At 50.1% G+C, this 17,156-nt stretch overlaps 1 protein-coding gene across 1 annotated transcript in view; it reads left to right on the forward strand.

Annotated features, from left to right (window-relative positions):
* IRAG1 (inositol 1,4,5-triphosphate receptor associated 1) overlaps positions 1-17,156 on the forward strand; it is a 105,006-nt gene that overhangs the window by 60,104 nt on the left and 27,746 nt on the right. Inside the window, 3 exon segments of the mRNA XM_040989123.1 lie at positions 731-1,336; positions 3,252-3,330; positions 14,792-14,915. Coding sequence (XP_040845057.1) covers positions 731-1,336; positions 3,252-3,330; positions 14,792-14,915 — 809 coding nt within the window.

The following is a 17,156-nucleotide window of genomic DNA, read 5'->3' on the forward strand; positions in this document are numbered from 1 at the left end:
TGACCTCCTTGGAGTTGAGCCAGCTGGCCAGAGGCGATGACCCCCTCCAGCACCTGACTGCCATGCTGTGCTACCCGGAGGCAGGCAAGCCTCCTCGTTGACGAGCAGAAGTACCCGCAGCTGTTCAGAGAACAGTGCCCACATGATGCGGGTGTGTGAGGGCAGCACTGGAATGCCAGATGCAGGAACGAGCCAAGGGGCAGCAGGCACAGGACGGGGACACAGGTGCCCTCACCAAGTGTCAGGAGCTGCAAGGAGCAGAATAGGACGGGACCTCTGTTGGGTCCTGGAGCTCTAAGAGATGGGTAAAACCTGGAATCCATCAACTTCCTTTCCCCTCCCTCTTTCCCTCTCTTTTCAAATTTTTGAGAGGGCTCACAAACCTATCAGAAAATTCAAGGCCCTAAGAGTTAAAGACCTTACCAGGCAGAGCCAAGACTAGAATCTGGGTCAGCTAAGCTGGGCCAAACCAGCCTTCTATTCCTCCCTCCTCAGCGCCCAGCCTCTGGCAAGTTCTCTGCTGGATCTGAGTCATTGCCGATTGTTCTAAGGCTTTTTGGGGATGGAGGTGGGGGAAGGTCCTCGCTGCTGGCTCAGACCCCTAGAAGCTCTCCCCACCCCACTATGCACATTGGGTAGGGGGCTCCTCGTCTGCGTCTCAAGAAGCCAGGGGCGTAGCTGTTCCCCACTCCGCCCACACCATGGTCCCACCCTACCTTCTCTCTTCCAGAATATCCCCAAAGGGCTAGCTGACCGGAAGCAGAATGACCAGAGGAAAGTGTCCCAGGGCAAGCTGGGCCCCCGCTCTCCTACAGTCGACAAGTCCAAAGAGCTGGCCATAGAACAAAAAGAAAATTTCGATCCACTCCAGCATCCCGAGACCACGCCCAAGGGCCCAGCTTCTGTCCCAAGCAGTGGCGGGAAAATGGCCCTGAACAGCCCCTTGCCGGGCCCTGTGGAGGGGGAGCTGGGAAAGCCGCTGCAGAAGCTGGCCAGGGAGAGCAGCCCCCTGCCCCGAAGTCCAGCTCCAGGCCCTGCAGGGCCAGCTCCCCCAGCCTCCCAGGGAGCAGGTTCACCTTCAGAGCCCACAGGGACCAAGGTGGGCTCCAAAACTGAACCACGGTCCCCTGTGTCGCGGCCCCCTCTGCTACGAGGGGTCTCCTGGGACAGTGGCCCTGAAGAGCCGGGGCCCCGGCTGCAAAAAGTGCTTGCCAAGCTGCCGCTGGCAGAGGAGGAGAGGCGTTTTGCAGGCAAGCTAGCCAAGGCGCCAGGACTCAAAGACTTCCAGATTCAAGTGCAGCCTGTGCGGATGCAGAAACTGACCAAGCTCCGTGAGGTGGGTTCCTGAGGACTGGCTGAGCAGGTGTGCACTGGGGCGGGGGTGGGAGGGGGGCACCCCTGTTTGAAGATTGCAGAGACTGGGTTGTGGGGTATGTGGGAAAGTAGCTGTTGCCGAGATGTGGGCCTTAGCAGGGTCCTAAGCTTCCTTACCTGGTAGGCCAGGCCACTTGTGTGGCAGCTTTTTAAAACATCCATTTATCCTGATGTTAGGCATCAAGCAGCCTGGGGTCTAGTTGCTACCCATGATGGGAGGACAGGGACACAGAGGCCCCTAGTGCCATGTAGCCGGAGCTGGGGGTGAAGGCACAGCATCCCTTGATGGCTGGAAAGCATGCCTGGGGCTTGGCAAGCATGAGGTAGTCTGCTTGTGGGTTGTGCTCCAAGCTTTCTTCCTGATATTCATGCAAATCTATCCCCCACCAAGCATGATGCTGCAACACCCCCCACCCCCATAAAGGGCTGCTCCTCCACAGGAACCTTCTCATGCCCATGGTGTCTCTAGCTTTATAGGCCATCAACCCAGGTGCAGGGATCTCCCTGTACTTCCACTCTCTGCAGGGGCACCCAGGAGACAGACTAGAGGGAGAGGGCAATATGACACAGAAATCCTGACCTTGACTACGCCCCGAAAGGCCAGGCCAGGAGAGAAGCCAAGGCAGCTGGGATTCCACAGGGTGGGGCCCAGGGCCTAGGGGAGCTGGAGCTCCACAAGTTGTCTTGCCGAGGGGAGTGTGGGCCAGGGAGGGGAGCGAGTCACCGGGCCAGTCTGCAGCACAGGTGAAGGTAGCTCTGGGCCAGTGGGGATGCAGCCTGATGCTGTTGTCCTGGCGCCTGGCAGTTGACTGGACATGTGACACAGCCTAATCTAGCTGGTCTTCCTTGAAGATCAGCACAGGGCCTGGAGGGGCTGCCCCAATGGGCCCAATCTCAGATATGTTTGGAGTGGTGGAGCTGAAGGGACCAAGGACTTGCCCACCAGTACCTCTGCTCATCAGAGTCCAGACCAAGCCACCTCCACTCTCCACACCTTCAACAGAGAAAATTAGAGAGATTGGAGGCTGCCCAGGCTGCCAACTACTTCCTTGACAACTGAACACTCCAGGGCCCGGAGCCTGGGACTCCCATTTGGGTCACGAGCACCCCCTTTGCTTCTTTATGCAGGAGAGTCAGCTGCTACATGCACACACAGAGGGATAGCACAGTCCCAGAGTAGGGAGCTTTGCCAGGCAACTCCACTGGAAGACCCTGGTTAGGTCTTACTGGGAGCAGGCATGGGCCCACCTGTACCACACTCCTGGGGTCACCCTCCCACCTCCCCAGGTGTTGCTGGCTGAGGTCCCCAGGGTCTGGAGAGTCTACAAATCCAAGAGGCACCATCCAAAGAGCTGTTGAGGAACTGAGGGGCTGGGCAAATCACAACTTCTGGAAGTGGGTATGCAGTGCCCAACACAGCATGGCAGAAAGCTGCGGCCAGCAGTGAAATCGCAGGAAGTGGGTTACAGGCACACCCTGTACCCACCCAGGGGACCCCTTTGTCCACAGAGCCTGTGGTTGTGCTTGTGTCTGCCCTCCACCCTCTACCAGCTGCAGCTGTGGTGTGGCTGAGCAGATCGCTCACTACCATACCCACAGACTATTTGGTCAAGTGCACCGTGCCAAGGGCCACTCTTGCCCCAAGGAACGTGTGTGTCAGTTGTTCCTGCACCCTTACGTGCTGCGAGAGGGGCTATCTTCCTGGTGCCCATCACATCTCCCTGTGCCTTCATGGCTCCCACCCAGGTGTGTGTGTGTGTTGCCTTACCCCGTGGCCCCTGAGGCTGGGGCCACAGAGCCAGGGATAGAACCTGCTGAGGGATCCAGTCTGCTGCCATGCCCTAAAGCCCCTGTCTCTTTTCTTCCCCCTTCAAAAGGAGCACATCCTGATGAGAAACCAGAACCTGGTGGGTCTCAAGCTCCCAGAACTCCGAGAAGCTGCTGAGCAGGAGAAAGGTAGGTGTGTGCGTGGTGAATGCTGCCCTGGCCCCCCACGCCAGCCCTGGGGTGGGGCTGCACCGGCCTGCACCAGAGCCAGGAAGGCAAATGTATAAATGCAGGCTTCCTGCCCATGACCTTTGTCCCTCCGGGCCTCAGAGGGGGCCTAACACAGAGCAGGCCGTCAGTAAATATTTGCAAATGAACCAGTGCAGCAGATGGCTTTTCCTGCTCACTCAGCACCTCTGGACCTGTCTCCTGCCCCAGGCAGAACTTGTTAGCGTCCATTAGGGTCCACAAGGGTGCCCTGGGCCTGAACTTTTGACAATGCACTTTCCCCCTACACCCAGGAAGTCACTCATATAGCTTACTTCCCCTTTCATGCCATCCATCCTAATCAGCGCTTGCTTTCCCATCTGCTGGCACCACCTGCTGGGGCCTGTAAGGCCCTTCCTGCAGCTTGCTGCTATCGCCTACCTGCTTACTTGCCTGCCATGCTTGCCAGGCTTACCCCCGCATTGGAGCCTTAATCCCCTAGCTCCAGGCCTGCTCTTAGTACCATTCTCCAGAACCCACTTATGGGCCAACCTAACCACAGACCAGGCACATGGCTTGCACAGGCTAGCCCCTCTATGCAGTGTGGCCCAGGGTGCTTGCTACTTGCCTTGCAGGTTACCAGGGAAAGAACAGAGTTAGATAGGGTGGAGTTCTTGCTGCACAGGCAGCACCGTCTGGGTGTCGGCATCCCTCTGCCCCAGATGGAAGTTTGTGCACATCGGTTGCAAAGGTGCCTGACATATCTGGGCCCTGGATAAGTACGTACTGATTTATGAATGAAAGAAGCTGGAACTGTTTCTAACAACAACTGGTAGCTTTGAGCACAGCACCCTGGGGCGGTCTTATTTCTCCAGCCCTTTATCCTTACTGGGAACCCTCCTGAACCCTGTTGGGTGAAGTGTGGATAAGTGCCTCCAGCTCTAAAACCCTCATTTCTTTTCCCCCAAATCATACCATCTATACCCTACTCCTTCATATTTATATTTTATGATCTTTTAAAAAAGATTTATGAAAGAGAATTACAGAAAGAGAGATCTTCCAGTCATTGGTTCACTCCCCAGATAGCCACAGTGGCTAAGGCTGCATCAGGCTGGAGCCAGGAGCCAGGAACTTCATCTGGGTCTCCCATGTGAGTGCAGGGTCCCAGGCACTCACACCATCTTCTAGTGCTTTCCCAGGCATGTTAGAAAGGAACTGAATTGGAAGTAGGACATCTGGGACATGCACCAGCACCTGTATGGGATGCCACTGTTGCAGGAGGCAGCTTAACCCATTAAGCTACAGCACCTACCCCTATATTGTATTCTTTTTTTTTTTTTTAAAGATTTATTTTTATTATTTTTTCATTGGAAAGGCAGATATACAGAGAGGAGAGACAGAGAGGAAGATCTTCCGTCCGATGATTCACTCCCCAAGTGAGCGCAACGGGCCGATACTATGCCAATCCGAAGCCAGGAGCCTCTTCCGGGTCTCCCACGCGGGTGCAGGGTCCCAAAGCTTTGGGCCGTCCTCGACTGCTTTCCCAGGCCACAGGCAGGGAGCTGGAAGGGAAGCGGGGCTGCCAGGATTAGAACCGGCGCCTATATGGGATCCCGGGCGTGCAAGGCGAGGACCTTTAACCACTTGCGCCACCGCGCCGGGCCCTATATTGTATTCTTATTGTGATAAATATACATAATGCAAAATTTACTCCTGTCCCCTTGTTTTATGGCACTTGCACTAAGTACACTCACATTGTGCAACCATCACCACCATTTGGCACCCCCACTGCTTCTTCCCCCAAACTGACACGATGTACCTATTAAGTGCCACCTCCCCGGCCCCTGGCTGTCACCAGCCTGCTTTTCATGCCTGTGTGTGCAAGCACTCTAGGTCCTCATCTGAATGAAATCATGTATGTTTTACTCCTTTAAGTGTAATCATGAATCATGTCAGGCTGTGTTTTCTACAGTACAAACCCCTTCACGCCTCTGGCTTTGTCTGCTCACTACCCAAGGGCAGGCAGGGATATTGCTCTCCTGTTGCAGTTGACAACAGTGAGACCCCTAGAGTTCCTGACTCCCTGTAACAGTTTTGCCAGCACACAAGCTGTGGTGAAACTGTGCTTAGTGGGGTGCTGTTTCAGATGCCAACCTGCAGCAGACCCGCATGTGGGGGAGACGGTGGGGTGGGACAGGGAGTGGAGGGGCGCTGCTGTGTCCCATGTGAGTAGGAGGGATGGGGTGCTTGCTTGCTGGGCCCTCCCCATCTCTGATGTGGATCTGAGATCTCTGTGGACCTGGACTTCAGAGTGCCCCATCTGAAGATCCTTGTCACCGCCCCCCCACACACATCTCTCTCTCCCCACCAGATGCAGTGAGGACGACCCTGCCCAGGGACACTCAGGGGAGGGGCGAGGCATGCCATGGAAGCCTCTGATGGGAACCAGCCACCCCCACATGTCCACACCAACCAACAAGCACAGTGCCCACAGGACTCAGTTAATGGAATCTTGGATGTATTTTATATTTTTCTAATTTTCCATATATTAAAGCAGTTTTGAAAGATTAGGAAAAACATTTGCTTCACCCACAACCCCACAATTCTGTAAAAGATTGCTATTTACCCACACAGTTTTCCTAGTGTTGATATAGATAGCTCTGCCTATTCTGTTTTCACTTCAGCTCTTTCTGTTGATCCCATTTGATTCACTGTCCTGCTTATCGTTGCATACTTCCTTTTGCTCTGTTGGTGAAGTGTTTGTGCCTGTTGTTGGATATTTCAGATGTTTACAGTTCCACCATGATTAACGACTCTACTATAAGTCAGTCTGTACTTCCAGGGTTTTTTTTCTTCTTCTTCTTAAAGCTATTCCCTTGGGATAAATTCTCAAACTTCAAATTTGTTGTGTGAACACACAGACATGTAAGGATTTACCGCATCACCTCGACTGTGGGATGCCACCTGCAAAGACAGAGTGTGTGTTTTTCTCTTAAGCACTGTCATTACGAGGCTGGGCTTTGCTTTTGTTGCTTATTGATAAGAACGTTGTAAGAACCACATAATCAGTGATGACATTTCTGTGTTGCTCTCTTCCTCCTTCAGTTCTGGGATTTAGGTGGCTAAGAGCTCAAGCTCTGTCACTTCCTAGCCTCAGAGCCTTGGGGACAATGATAGTGCTCGGTTCACTGAGCTGGTGTGATGGTAGTTGATGTTGAGCTTCATGCCTGCAGGCACTTGGTCTGACTTGCATTTCTGCCACTGAGGCTCTGCAGCTGTGTGCCAACCTGGTCAGACATGCTTGTCCTCTACGTTTGCATTGTGTAAGCCAGTGTTGGAGGTGGAGATGGGGGCATTTGGAGAGATCCACTGAAGAGCCTGATTTCCTCCTGTCCCCAGAACAGGCAGCTCTGAAGTCCTCCCTGGGAGCAGCCTCGTGGAGCGCATCCAGGCTCCGAGTACCACCAGGAGCTCATCGCTTAGGGAGCCTGTTTCTTTGGGAAATAGGGAAGATCCTTATCAGAGCATTCTGGAGGCTGAGGAACTTTGGGTCTCATTCTGTTTCTGAGAACTGGGAAGCTCTTTTCCTTGCTGTATCTGTTCTTTCCAACAATCTCATCAGCTTCTTTTTTGCAGGGACTGTTGTTGGTTCTTTGGTTATTTGCCACAAATTGACAAACTATCAGCAAGCTCCTGATTTGTATGCTGGGGATGTGTTAAGGTGCAAAAGGCTCTGGGTCATCCTCAAGGAGAAGGCCTCAAATGAATCAACTATCATCAGACATCCTGGCCATCTCAATGATCCCCTAGCCACCTCCCACCCCCACCTGGCCTCTTGAACTCCCTGCCTGGCTGAAGCCACTGCCCATGTGGCAGCCAGAGGAGTCTCTGACCTGTGATTCTGTCCCCACGTCTTTGCAGGCTTCATCTGCTCCTGGATGAGCACTTGGATCTTTGGATAATGCAGGTAGCCCTGGGGTTGCACCCCTGCCCTGCCCAGCATCTTCCAGGGCCTGCTCTCCCATGCTTTTCCACATTGTAGCCTGTTTTCAACAACTTGTTCCTGCCCCTGCTTGCACCCACTGCGTCTCTTCCCTCTATGGGAAGGGTTTGTCCTCTTACCTGATGAATGCCATCTAATCTCCAGCTGCCTGCATAGATGTCAGTGTTCCATGAAGCTCTATTGTCTACTGCCATACCACCCTGAACGCGCCCGGTCTCGTCCATGAAGGTCTATTTGGCACCTCCAGATCCCTGTTCCTCTGTGTGAGATGCAGTGCTTGAGCACATGTCCCTGGCAACCTGTCTCCTTAGGGAGTAAGCTCTCAGAGGATGGTAGCTTGTCAGATTGACTTAGTGTTTCACCCCTAGTTCCAATTCCACTGCCAAGGACACAGTAAGCACGTGATAAATATGAAACAAATGAGCTCACCTTCACTGCTAGGAGAAGACAAGCAAGTGTAGACAAAGTCACAGTGACACACTGTGATCCTATTTTAACAGAACATGAAGTTCCTCAGAACCATGAAACAGCAACAGCCAGCTTAGGAAGGGTGAGTTAGGAAGGTTCGCAGGTGCAGTTCTGAGGCAAGGAAGAGAAAGTCATTCAGGTGGAGGGAAGGGCAGGAGTAAAGGCGTGATGCCTCTTCAGACAGAAGGGACCTGGAGGGAGTTGAGTGTGTACTGTATCCAAGGCTGGGAGGAGGGAGAGTGAAGGCTTTGAGGGCCAAACTGTGAGTCTGAGTTTCATGTGGGACCCTTGGGAAGTCAAAGAAAGCAGCAGGACCAAATTTGATTTACAGTAATTCTCCTGGACCAATTGTGAAGGCTGGCCTGAAATGCTAGAGGTTAGAGTCAAAGCAGGTAAAAGGCAAGGAGACTATAAGCAGGGCTGGTAGAGATGTAGGGAGATCTGAGAGCTGTTTGGAAGTCAGCCTGGCAGGTGGGGCTCAGGAGCATACAAGAAAGTCCAGCAGGTGTTGTCTGCACAGCTGTGTAGGTGATGGTGCCAGCACTCAAGATATGTTGAGTGGCCATGGGAAGCAGGTGGGGTGTGACAGGCTCATCTAGTTTTGCTAACCAGCTGAACCCTGGGGGATTTATTTAACTGAGCTCCAGTTTCCCACAGAAAAAATAGCTGGATGATATTTACTTATTAGGGCTATAGTGAGGAACAACCAGGAAAGTGCATCTAATGTATAGTTGCTGCTCCTTCAGTGATGGCTATCAAGGTGATCTGGCTTTGCCTGATCCAGGTGGCAGTGTGGAGGAAGCACTGGATAGAGGTGTGGGAGGCAGAGAAGTTCCCTCATTGCGCAGTCTTTGTGCATAATCCCAGTCTGGGCTCATGGCCTTGGGTCTCAGGAGGCGGGCAAAAGCTCCCTGGGAAGATTGAGAGGAAGGTGTCTCTTCCAACCAGTAGTAGCTCTGACTTCAAGGGACCATCCTGGGGTTCAGAATGTCTTTATTAAAAGTGACTTCCATGCTCCCAAAATGGCCAGATTGAAGTGGTTTCATTGGAATCAATCAGTACAGACAGGTCTTCTGAAATATTTACTTTTGCTGAACATGACCCATGGAGATGGGCATTTAACCAAGTAGTTAAGATGCAGGTTTCCAAGTCCTACACAGGGATTTCTGGATCCAATGCCCAGCTCCTGAAGGCACGCCCTGGGAGGCAGCAGTAACTAACTGCATTCTTGTTGAGCTGTGAGAGACCGGGATGATGTTCCTGGCTTCTGGCTTCTGGCTTCAACCTAGCCCAGTCTCAGCCATGCTGGGAATCTGCAGAGGGATCCAGGGGATGGGAACGTGCTCTCTCTGCATCTCCAATTTTTAAAATGACTCTTGCTCTTTTTGTAAAAATTCAACTATAATAATACAACGAAAGTCAAAATAGCTTAATCAGATACCCTCTCCCCCACAAATGCAGAAGTGGGGGGAGAGGGACAAGAAAGAGATTAAATTAGACATACTTATTTGAAACAAAATGTTTCAATTTAATTGAAATGAAGTGAAACCACAGGATGTGCTGAAATGTAATTGCTTCCTCTAGAGAAGAGAAATTGGTTTCTAGGAGTTTTTTTTTTTTTTTTTTTTTTTTTTTTTTTAAAGATTTATTTTTATTATTTTTTTATTGGAAAGGCAGATATACAGAGAGGAGATACAGAGAGGAAGATCTTCCATCCGATGATTCACTCCCCAAGTGAGCCGCAACGGGTCGATACTATGCCGATCCGAAGCCAGGAGCCTCTTCCGGGTCTCCCACGCGGGTGCAGGTTCCCAAAGCCTTGGGCCGTCCTCAACTGCCTTCCCAGGCCACAGGCAGGGAGCTGGAAGGGAAGCGGGGCTGCCGGGATTAGAACCGGCGCCCATATGGGATCCCGGGCGTGCAAGGCGAGGACTTAACCACTTGCGCCACCGCGCCGGGCCCTCTAGGAGTTTTTTAAGTTATGAGCAGCACAAGGGTTTGGAATCTTTGAGGCAATTTGTGTGGGTTTTTTTTTTTTTTTTTTTTTTTTACATTGCTTGCCTTGCATCTGGGTGGCTTTTACATTTTGTAGCTGGTGTTTGCTTAAATCCAGTACAATAAACACAGAGGTCCACTGTCAGGAAGGAAGAGGTTTACACTCGTGTGTGTGTGTGTTTCTAAAAAGACTGATTTATTGCAAAGTTAGATATATGCAGAGAGGAGGAGAGACAGAGAGAAATATCTTCCGTCCAATGATTCACTCTCCAAATGACCGCAACGGGCTGGTGCTATGCCGATCTGAAACCAGGAGCCAGGAGCTCTTCTTGAGTCTTCCAGGTTCACACTGGTGCAGGGTCCCAAGGCTTTGGGCCATCCTTGACAGTTTTCCCAGGCCACAAGCAGGGAGCTGGATGGGAAGTGGAGCTACTGGGACTAGAACTGGCACCCATATGGGATCCTGGTATGCATAAGGTGAAGACTTTAGCTGCTAGGCCACGGTGCCAGGCTCTACACTCTTGTGTTTCTAAAGACAGGAGGCATGACATGCCACACAGGGGACCTGGGAAAGGACCAGAGGTGATCTGAGGTGGGAGCAGGGAGGCAGGAGCATGGCCTGAAGCCTTTGCTGGGATTCTCATGGGAAAAAAAGGGGCGAACTATGTAGGTACTCTTAGTTTAGGACGGCACAGCAGGAATGATGTTGGCTGGCTCTGTGTTATAGAGGGGGTGGTTGTGTGTCTCTCATTTTCTAATATATTGCCCTGGGACCATTTGAGGGCAAAGGAAATATTACCTTGGTGTGTGAGTTTGATGAAGGTGAAGGCTGAGGCTCAGCTGAAGGAACAATAGTTTCCTAATTTGAGGAATTAGCTGCTGCCAGGCAGGGCAGTCCTTCTAGAACATGGGGCCCTGATGGCAGAGTATCAAGAACCCAGAAAATGAAGATCTGGCCATTCTTCAGGGAAAGGAGAGTGGCAGCATCTCCTCCACCTTCAGGTCGTCTCTGATATCTCCTACGTCACCTGTGCCAACACTAGTTCCTCCTGCTGCCATCAGCGAGGTTGCGGCACAGTGTTCTGCGGTCACCGTGGTTCCCACAGCTATCTGGCTGTAAACTTACACATACAGGATCTCTTGCTCCCCACTGGTCTCTGCCCCTACTCCCTGCTCACCAGTAACTAGTTTATTACTTTGATTTACATCTTATTTAGCTGGATTTTATTATCCTATAGTTTTCCTGAACGGCTTAGGGGAGCTGTGTTCCCTGAACTTAGCATGTTGGACCATGGTGTCTTTCTGAAGAACAGCTTGCTGGGTTATTAAGTCATGCGGCACCCCTTCCTCTTAGACCTTTGTGATGCTGTCCTTGCCCCCTTAGCCCCCTGAAAGTGTTTGACTTTTTCTCTGAGGAAAACCACTAGAGAAGCTTTTTTTTTTTTTAACAGCACAGTATACCTTCCCCTGCAACTGAAGGAAGCATTCTTCCTTACCTGTTATGTATTTGGACACTTGCTGTGTCCCATTTGGGTCTTGTTCCAACTTCCATCAGTTCATTGAAAGCATCTCAACTCCATATCTGTTACTCCAGCTCTGTTGATGCCAACTTTTCTTTCCTTCTTTGCATATCTGTGGCCATCCCATCTCTCCTACACTCCTTAATTCAGTTTGAGGCCAAACCTGCTGCATTTCATGATTTTCCAAGACACTGGTTTTCTATATTTTTGATTTTTGGATTGTTATATTGATTGTTTCCTAAAGCGGCAATTCTCTTCCAACTTTCAATGACCTTGTTGTCACCTCTGACTTTTTGTGCTCATTTTTTTGGAAGGTTCTAGGTTTTCCTAGAGTCAGAGCATTTGTGGTGTATATTTTGCACACAAATGCATTTTTGTATTTTTGGTGTGTTTCTTGCGGCTGCTTCTATCCTGACATCTGTCTCCTACAAGGTTCCGTTTTTCCTTCCTTCCTTTCCTCTTTTGTGCATAGTATTTTTGTCAAGTTGCCATTGCCATTTGTTTCATTTCCTCTTGATCTGGGTGTTTCTACTTGTATTCTCTTTTTATCCAGATATATTTTATAGGTTAATTTTCAGACTCCTTCCTGCATTCTTCTGAGGTCTGTTTGTCTGCCCTGCAGTGCTTCAGCTGGGCATCCAGGGCTTGCATGTCTGCTTTGTTACTGCTGGGGTGGGTGGTTGGGGAAGACAGAGGATGCTCACAGAGGGCCGTGAGTGCTGTTGCTGATAGACTTGGTTTCCGCTTTCTCTGTAATTTTGCTCATAGTCCAGAATCTGAGTTTGTTGTCCCCAAATGGAAATACACCTTGCTCCCTTGGATAAATTCAAGTAATATATCTTAGATTGTTTCGCTAGCTTAGAGTAGAATTGTAAAGACAGCCTGTTGTAGTATTTATTATCCAGACTTGATACAATTTTCCCATCAAAGTAAGGAAAGAGAAAGATGGACACCATCGCAGCAGTCTGTCTGAGAGGCAACTTTTCAGCATCAGGGCGGGCAGCTTCCACAGGGACTTTTTGTGTTTCTCTGCCAGCCATTCCATAAGAGGGGATTGTTCCATTAATTTCATTTTCGGTCTCCCTTTCTGGTAAATCCCTTCATATTGTTGGAGGTCCTCAGCTCTGATAGGATACTGTGCCATCATTCTGTCTTTCCCTTCCCTTCCTCCTCAATAAGAAAAGCAAAATGGCAGCATGGGCAGTTTGTTCTCATCAGTGTGTTGGCACGTGGGATGGGGAACCTTCTCTTCCAGAGGGGCTTTCTGCATCGGCTCCATCTCATGCTGTTTGCTCAGCCACTCTACTTCCTTTCCCATGCTGTGGTGCCACATTTGTCAGAGTGTCTCTCCTGTATCTTCCTTTCACACTGACTCTGTGCGGGAGGAAGGAGGAGTTCCCCGGGGCACAGTCCCTGCAGTTTTTCCTACTTGTTCTGTCATTATCTTCAGAGACATTTGCTTTTCCTGTAGATGAGTTGTTGGTGTGTGTTTGGATTTGAATTATTTCTTATTGTTAACTGGGCTGTGTTCTACAGGAAGGCAGCTGGCTCTTTAGAAAGTATTTTACCAGAGCCAGATCTAATTATTCATCCAACCCCGCCCTGCCTTGGCTCAATGTAGGGGACTTTTCTGGGCAAAAGCCCCTGATATGGCTTTCATTTGATCATTAGATTTCATATGCTTCAGTCAATCATGTAGCTTCCCAGTAGTCCTCCTCTTAATTGACACTGCTGGGTAGAGTGAAGCCAGAGACATCACAGGGCTTACTTACCACTTGTTTTGTGCTGAGAAAGCAACAATGATCAGGATAGGACGCAAGAGGTGAGAAGCAGCTCAATGAACACTGAGTCCAATGTTAATCCCACACAGGATTGTTCACTGCTCCCTGTCCAACAGATGACTTTGCCAGGATACCTCAATTACCTGGAACTCAGGAGCACACTCATGTTACTGGAAATCTAAATGTATTTAAACACATGTCACCTTGAGCCAAACTACAAGACTAGCTCCTCTCCTTCCCACATGGTCTCTCCGCATATAGTGCCTGATCTTGGCTCCACGTCTATTGCCACAATGATGCCTACAGACCTGACTGTTACCCTGGCTCAGAACATCACTGAGCAGGTTGGGAAGCTGCTGGACCAGACCGCATGAGAGCCACTAAAACATGAGTAAACACAACATCCTGTGTGCACATGGAAAGTACTCGCTGTACAGGATGACACTGAGGTTTTTACTGAACTCTAAATGTGCCACGAGCCCGTAAAGGCATAGCAAGTGTGCTGCATGATTAACAATCATCAATGCCAGAGATATTTGCCCAGTGCCGTCCTGTGCTAAAACCTCGTTTAGATAGACCACATCTGCGTCCGTGGGATAGCAACACACCAGAATTCAAGGCATTAGGGGGATAGTGTCTAGAGACCATAGTAAACCTTAGTGAGCAACTAGAAAAATACAGCCTGGGGAAGAAATGTTTCAGAAAGGCCTAAGGGCTGTCTTCAAACAGGAGAAAGATTGGGTAAGGGGACACAGATGCTCTTCAGCTTATGCTTCTGTGCGGTCCCGGGAAACCCGTTGTCAGTTAAAAATGTCACTGGTAGAAAATGCATTTATTGCACCTGTCCCACCAGCAGCACAACTGTGAGGACAGGTTCTTGCCCTCGTGCTCCCAGGAATAACTGGAAACAGTGTGTAACTGCTACTAGCTAGCATCAGAGATGTATCGCTCCACACAGCTGCCAAGCCTGGGAGAATGTCAGAAGTCAAAATGGGATTTTACTGAGTGTGTATTGCTTTCACACCATTGTAAATATTGTCATTTTACTTGGCTTGTTCTTTATTCTATCAGGGCACTGAAATGACATGGTTTCAGGAAGTAACAAAAGGCTGTTTAGTGACTTTGTTAACTAGAAGGCATCTGTATTTCCAGGATCTGTTTTTTAAAAAGCTGATGAGATTAGCTTTATCCTGGAACTTCTCCAGTTCTGTTCCTGTCTAAGGGAATATAGAGCCCGATACTGATATCTAGGTAGGACATAGGAGATAGAACTTTCTGAATTTAAGGAAGAATACTTTCAGAGCTCCTAAGAATATGGCCAAAAAAACCTTTTTTGTTGTTGTTTATTTTTCAGATTCTGTAGCCAATCAGCTTCCAGTAGCTAGGGGAAGAACACTGAATTTAGGACAGATGAACCTTGGCTCACAGTTTACCTGTACCATTCACTAGGTCGATAATCAGCACATTGCTTAATCTTGCTGGGCCTTGCATTCCTCATCGTGAAATGAGATAATTTCCAGCTCATTGGTTACTGTGAGCAATCACAAGGCCCTGGCACAGAACTGGAGGCTTATAAAAGTTAGCCTTTTCCTTCCCTCTGAAGCTAGCCACCAATAGTGCTGATTTTAAATGTACATTTGATTAAAAAAAAAAAAACTACACCTTTTTCTCCCCAGGGCCCGCTTCTGAACTCTCGCCAGCTATTGAGGAAGAGGAGTCAAAGGGTGGCCTGGAGGTCATGCCCAACATTTCTGACATTCTGCTGCGCAAACTGCGAGTCCACAAGTCTCTTCCTGGAAGGTAAAATCACTGTGTGGGCTGTGGAATACCCTGAATTGGATGGTTCCTGTGTTACATTCATCAGGACACAGAAGCACCAATCTGGATTTTCCACCCTACGAGGGTCAGATTCCAGTGATTCATGTAGAGGTGACACATTTAAAGATCAAAAGATTAGTGATGGGCTAAGCTGAGGGGCTTCTGATTCACACAGCAGGTACAGTTGACAGGTGATTCTGCTGTGAGAGGCATGAGGCTCACAAGAGGCTATGGCAGCAGGGGGTGGTGGGCAGATGTGAGCTCCAATCCCAGCTATATCAGTTCCCTGCAGGTGGAAGGGTCTACATCTCAGATTTCTCCAGAGATGGGAACCACACGCAGGGTTTCTTGGAAAATCTACCAGACTACCTCCCCTACTACAGAGGAAATGCCTCTGCCCCTGAGTCTTGGCTCCAGCACCCGTAGCACAGGGGTCCTAAGGGTTCTGTTATGGGAAGGTGCAGCAATGGCAAAATGAGATCATGTATGCAAGGGATTCAGGGCAGTGTTCACATACAACAGAACTGGAGAGTTGGAGAGAAGAGAGGGATGGGGCAGGTGCCTGCAGGCCCAGCAACCTGGATACCTGTGTGGTGAGAGCAGTCATTAGGAGGAGCAGTCTGGCCCAACAGAGATCCCTGGTTTGGGTGGAAATAGGAAACGAGAACATGTTGTTCCCAGTGAGTGTGATTGTACAAATGCCACACTGTAATCACCTAAGACATGGACTCATTGCACAGTTCTCAGAAGGACTTAGTGACCAGATACTGTATGAGAGAAAAGTGCTAGAAGTAAGTCAGAAGCTGCCTGCTTCCTTAGCTGGAGAATGGTGCAGGGGGAGACAGCTCACCTCACGGAAGTCACAAATGAGCACCCCCAGTGTATAGAACATGTCTACTACTACTGGTTGATCTCTGGTGTTTGTGACAACCCAGTCATAAAGAAGAGGATCTCTTTAGCAAGAAAAGGAGGCTGGAGTGGATGGAGGTGGGAGGGAGCACCGGGGGGGGGGGAGGAAAGTCACCTGGTAGCAACTTGACAGAGACTACCAAGAGCAGGCTGCTTGCAGGGCACCACGACCAGTCTGCAGGGTGAAGCAGCTGGCATAGTAGCACATCAGGTGGCTTCGTTGCCAAAATCACACCACTGAGCCTTCACAGTTAAAAAAAATTTTTTTTTAAATGGTGACTGTACTGTATAACAAAAGAGCAGAATGTGAGTCATTCAAATAGAAACATAAGTTTGGTTAATCACTAAGGGAGAATGTAAATTTCACATACTGTCCAAACAAACCCAGGAGTCAGTGGGAGCGGGTAAATCATTTGAACAGGATGTGTGTGCTCTGGGTGACAGCTCTGAGCTCCCTCAGAGGAAAGGGCCTCCTGGGTGGGGCCGGGACAAGAACTGGAAGCATTGCACATCTTGGCTGTTGTTTATCCCGTGCTCCGTGCTCTGCTGACTTGGGGGCCACGGGGTCCTGCTGCCTCATCCTGACAGGAAGCTCTCACAGTCCCTCAGCGGGAGTGAGAACCAGCTCCTGGCAGAATGACTGACCCCTACCTTTGCTCTCGGGGTCCCTCCACACCCGTTGGAGGGAGGAAGTTGTGTTTCCTGCACAGTTGATTGATGGCGAGAGCTGTTGCCAAGCCTGCAGCAATGCTGTCAGACCCCCACATGGGATAGGGCTCCTGCGTTATTTACATTGCCAGGGTTTCAGGAGGGGGTCAGCTGCAGTCTCTGCAAAGACAGAGGCAGCAGAACAGGTGTGCCCCTGGAAAGGTCTGGCTGTGGGAACGGCCCCGAGATGAGGAACCTCTCAAAGACCCTTCTGTGCTGCCAAAGCTTTCTGGTCATCAGACGGTCTCGCTGTGCAGCAGGGCTCTGGCTATGCCTTCCTGCCTTCTCTCCCCTGGCCCACCTGTACCTCTGTCAGCATCAACAGAGGCAGGAGAGTGTGGCTTTGCAGATGTAGTCATTCCCCAAATCTTACATGAGTCTGCGAAGTACTCAGCACAAGCCTGGGAGTTCATCAAAATGGTAGCCAGCGTTTCTTGACTACTCACTGAATGGTTCTGCAGTAGGCTCTCAGTAACCATGGGGGATGGGACCTCTGCAGCCCCTTACCCCCTGTAAGGACCAAAACCCCACAGATGCTCAAGTTCTTTGTCTCACGTGGCATAGCACTGACTTAGAACCTACCCTCTTCTTCCTGTCTACTTTGTC

This window comes from Ochotona curzoniae, unplaced genomic scaffold, assembly GCF_017591425.1.
Source record: "Ochotona curzoniae isolate NIBS_2020 unplaced genomic scaffold, NIBS_Ocur_1.0 contig_517, whole genome shotgun sequence".
Lineage (NCBI taxonomy): Eukaryota > Metazoa > Chordata > Mammalia > Lagomorpha > Ochotonidae > Ochotona > Ochotona curzoniae.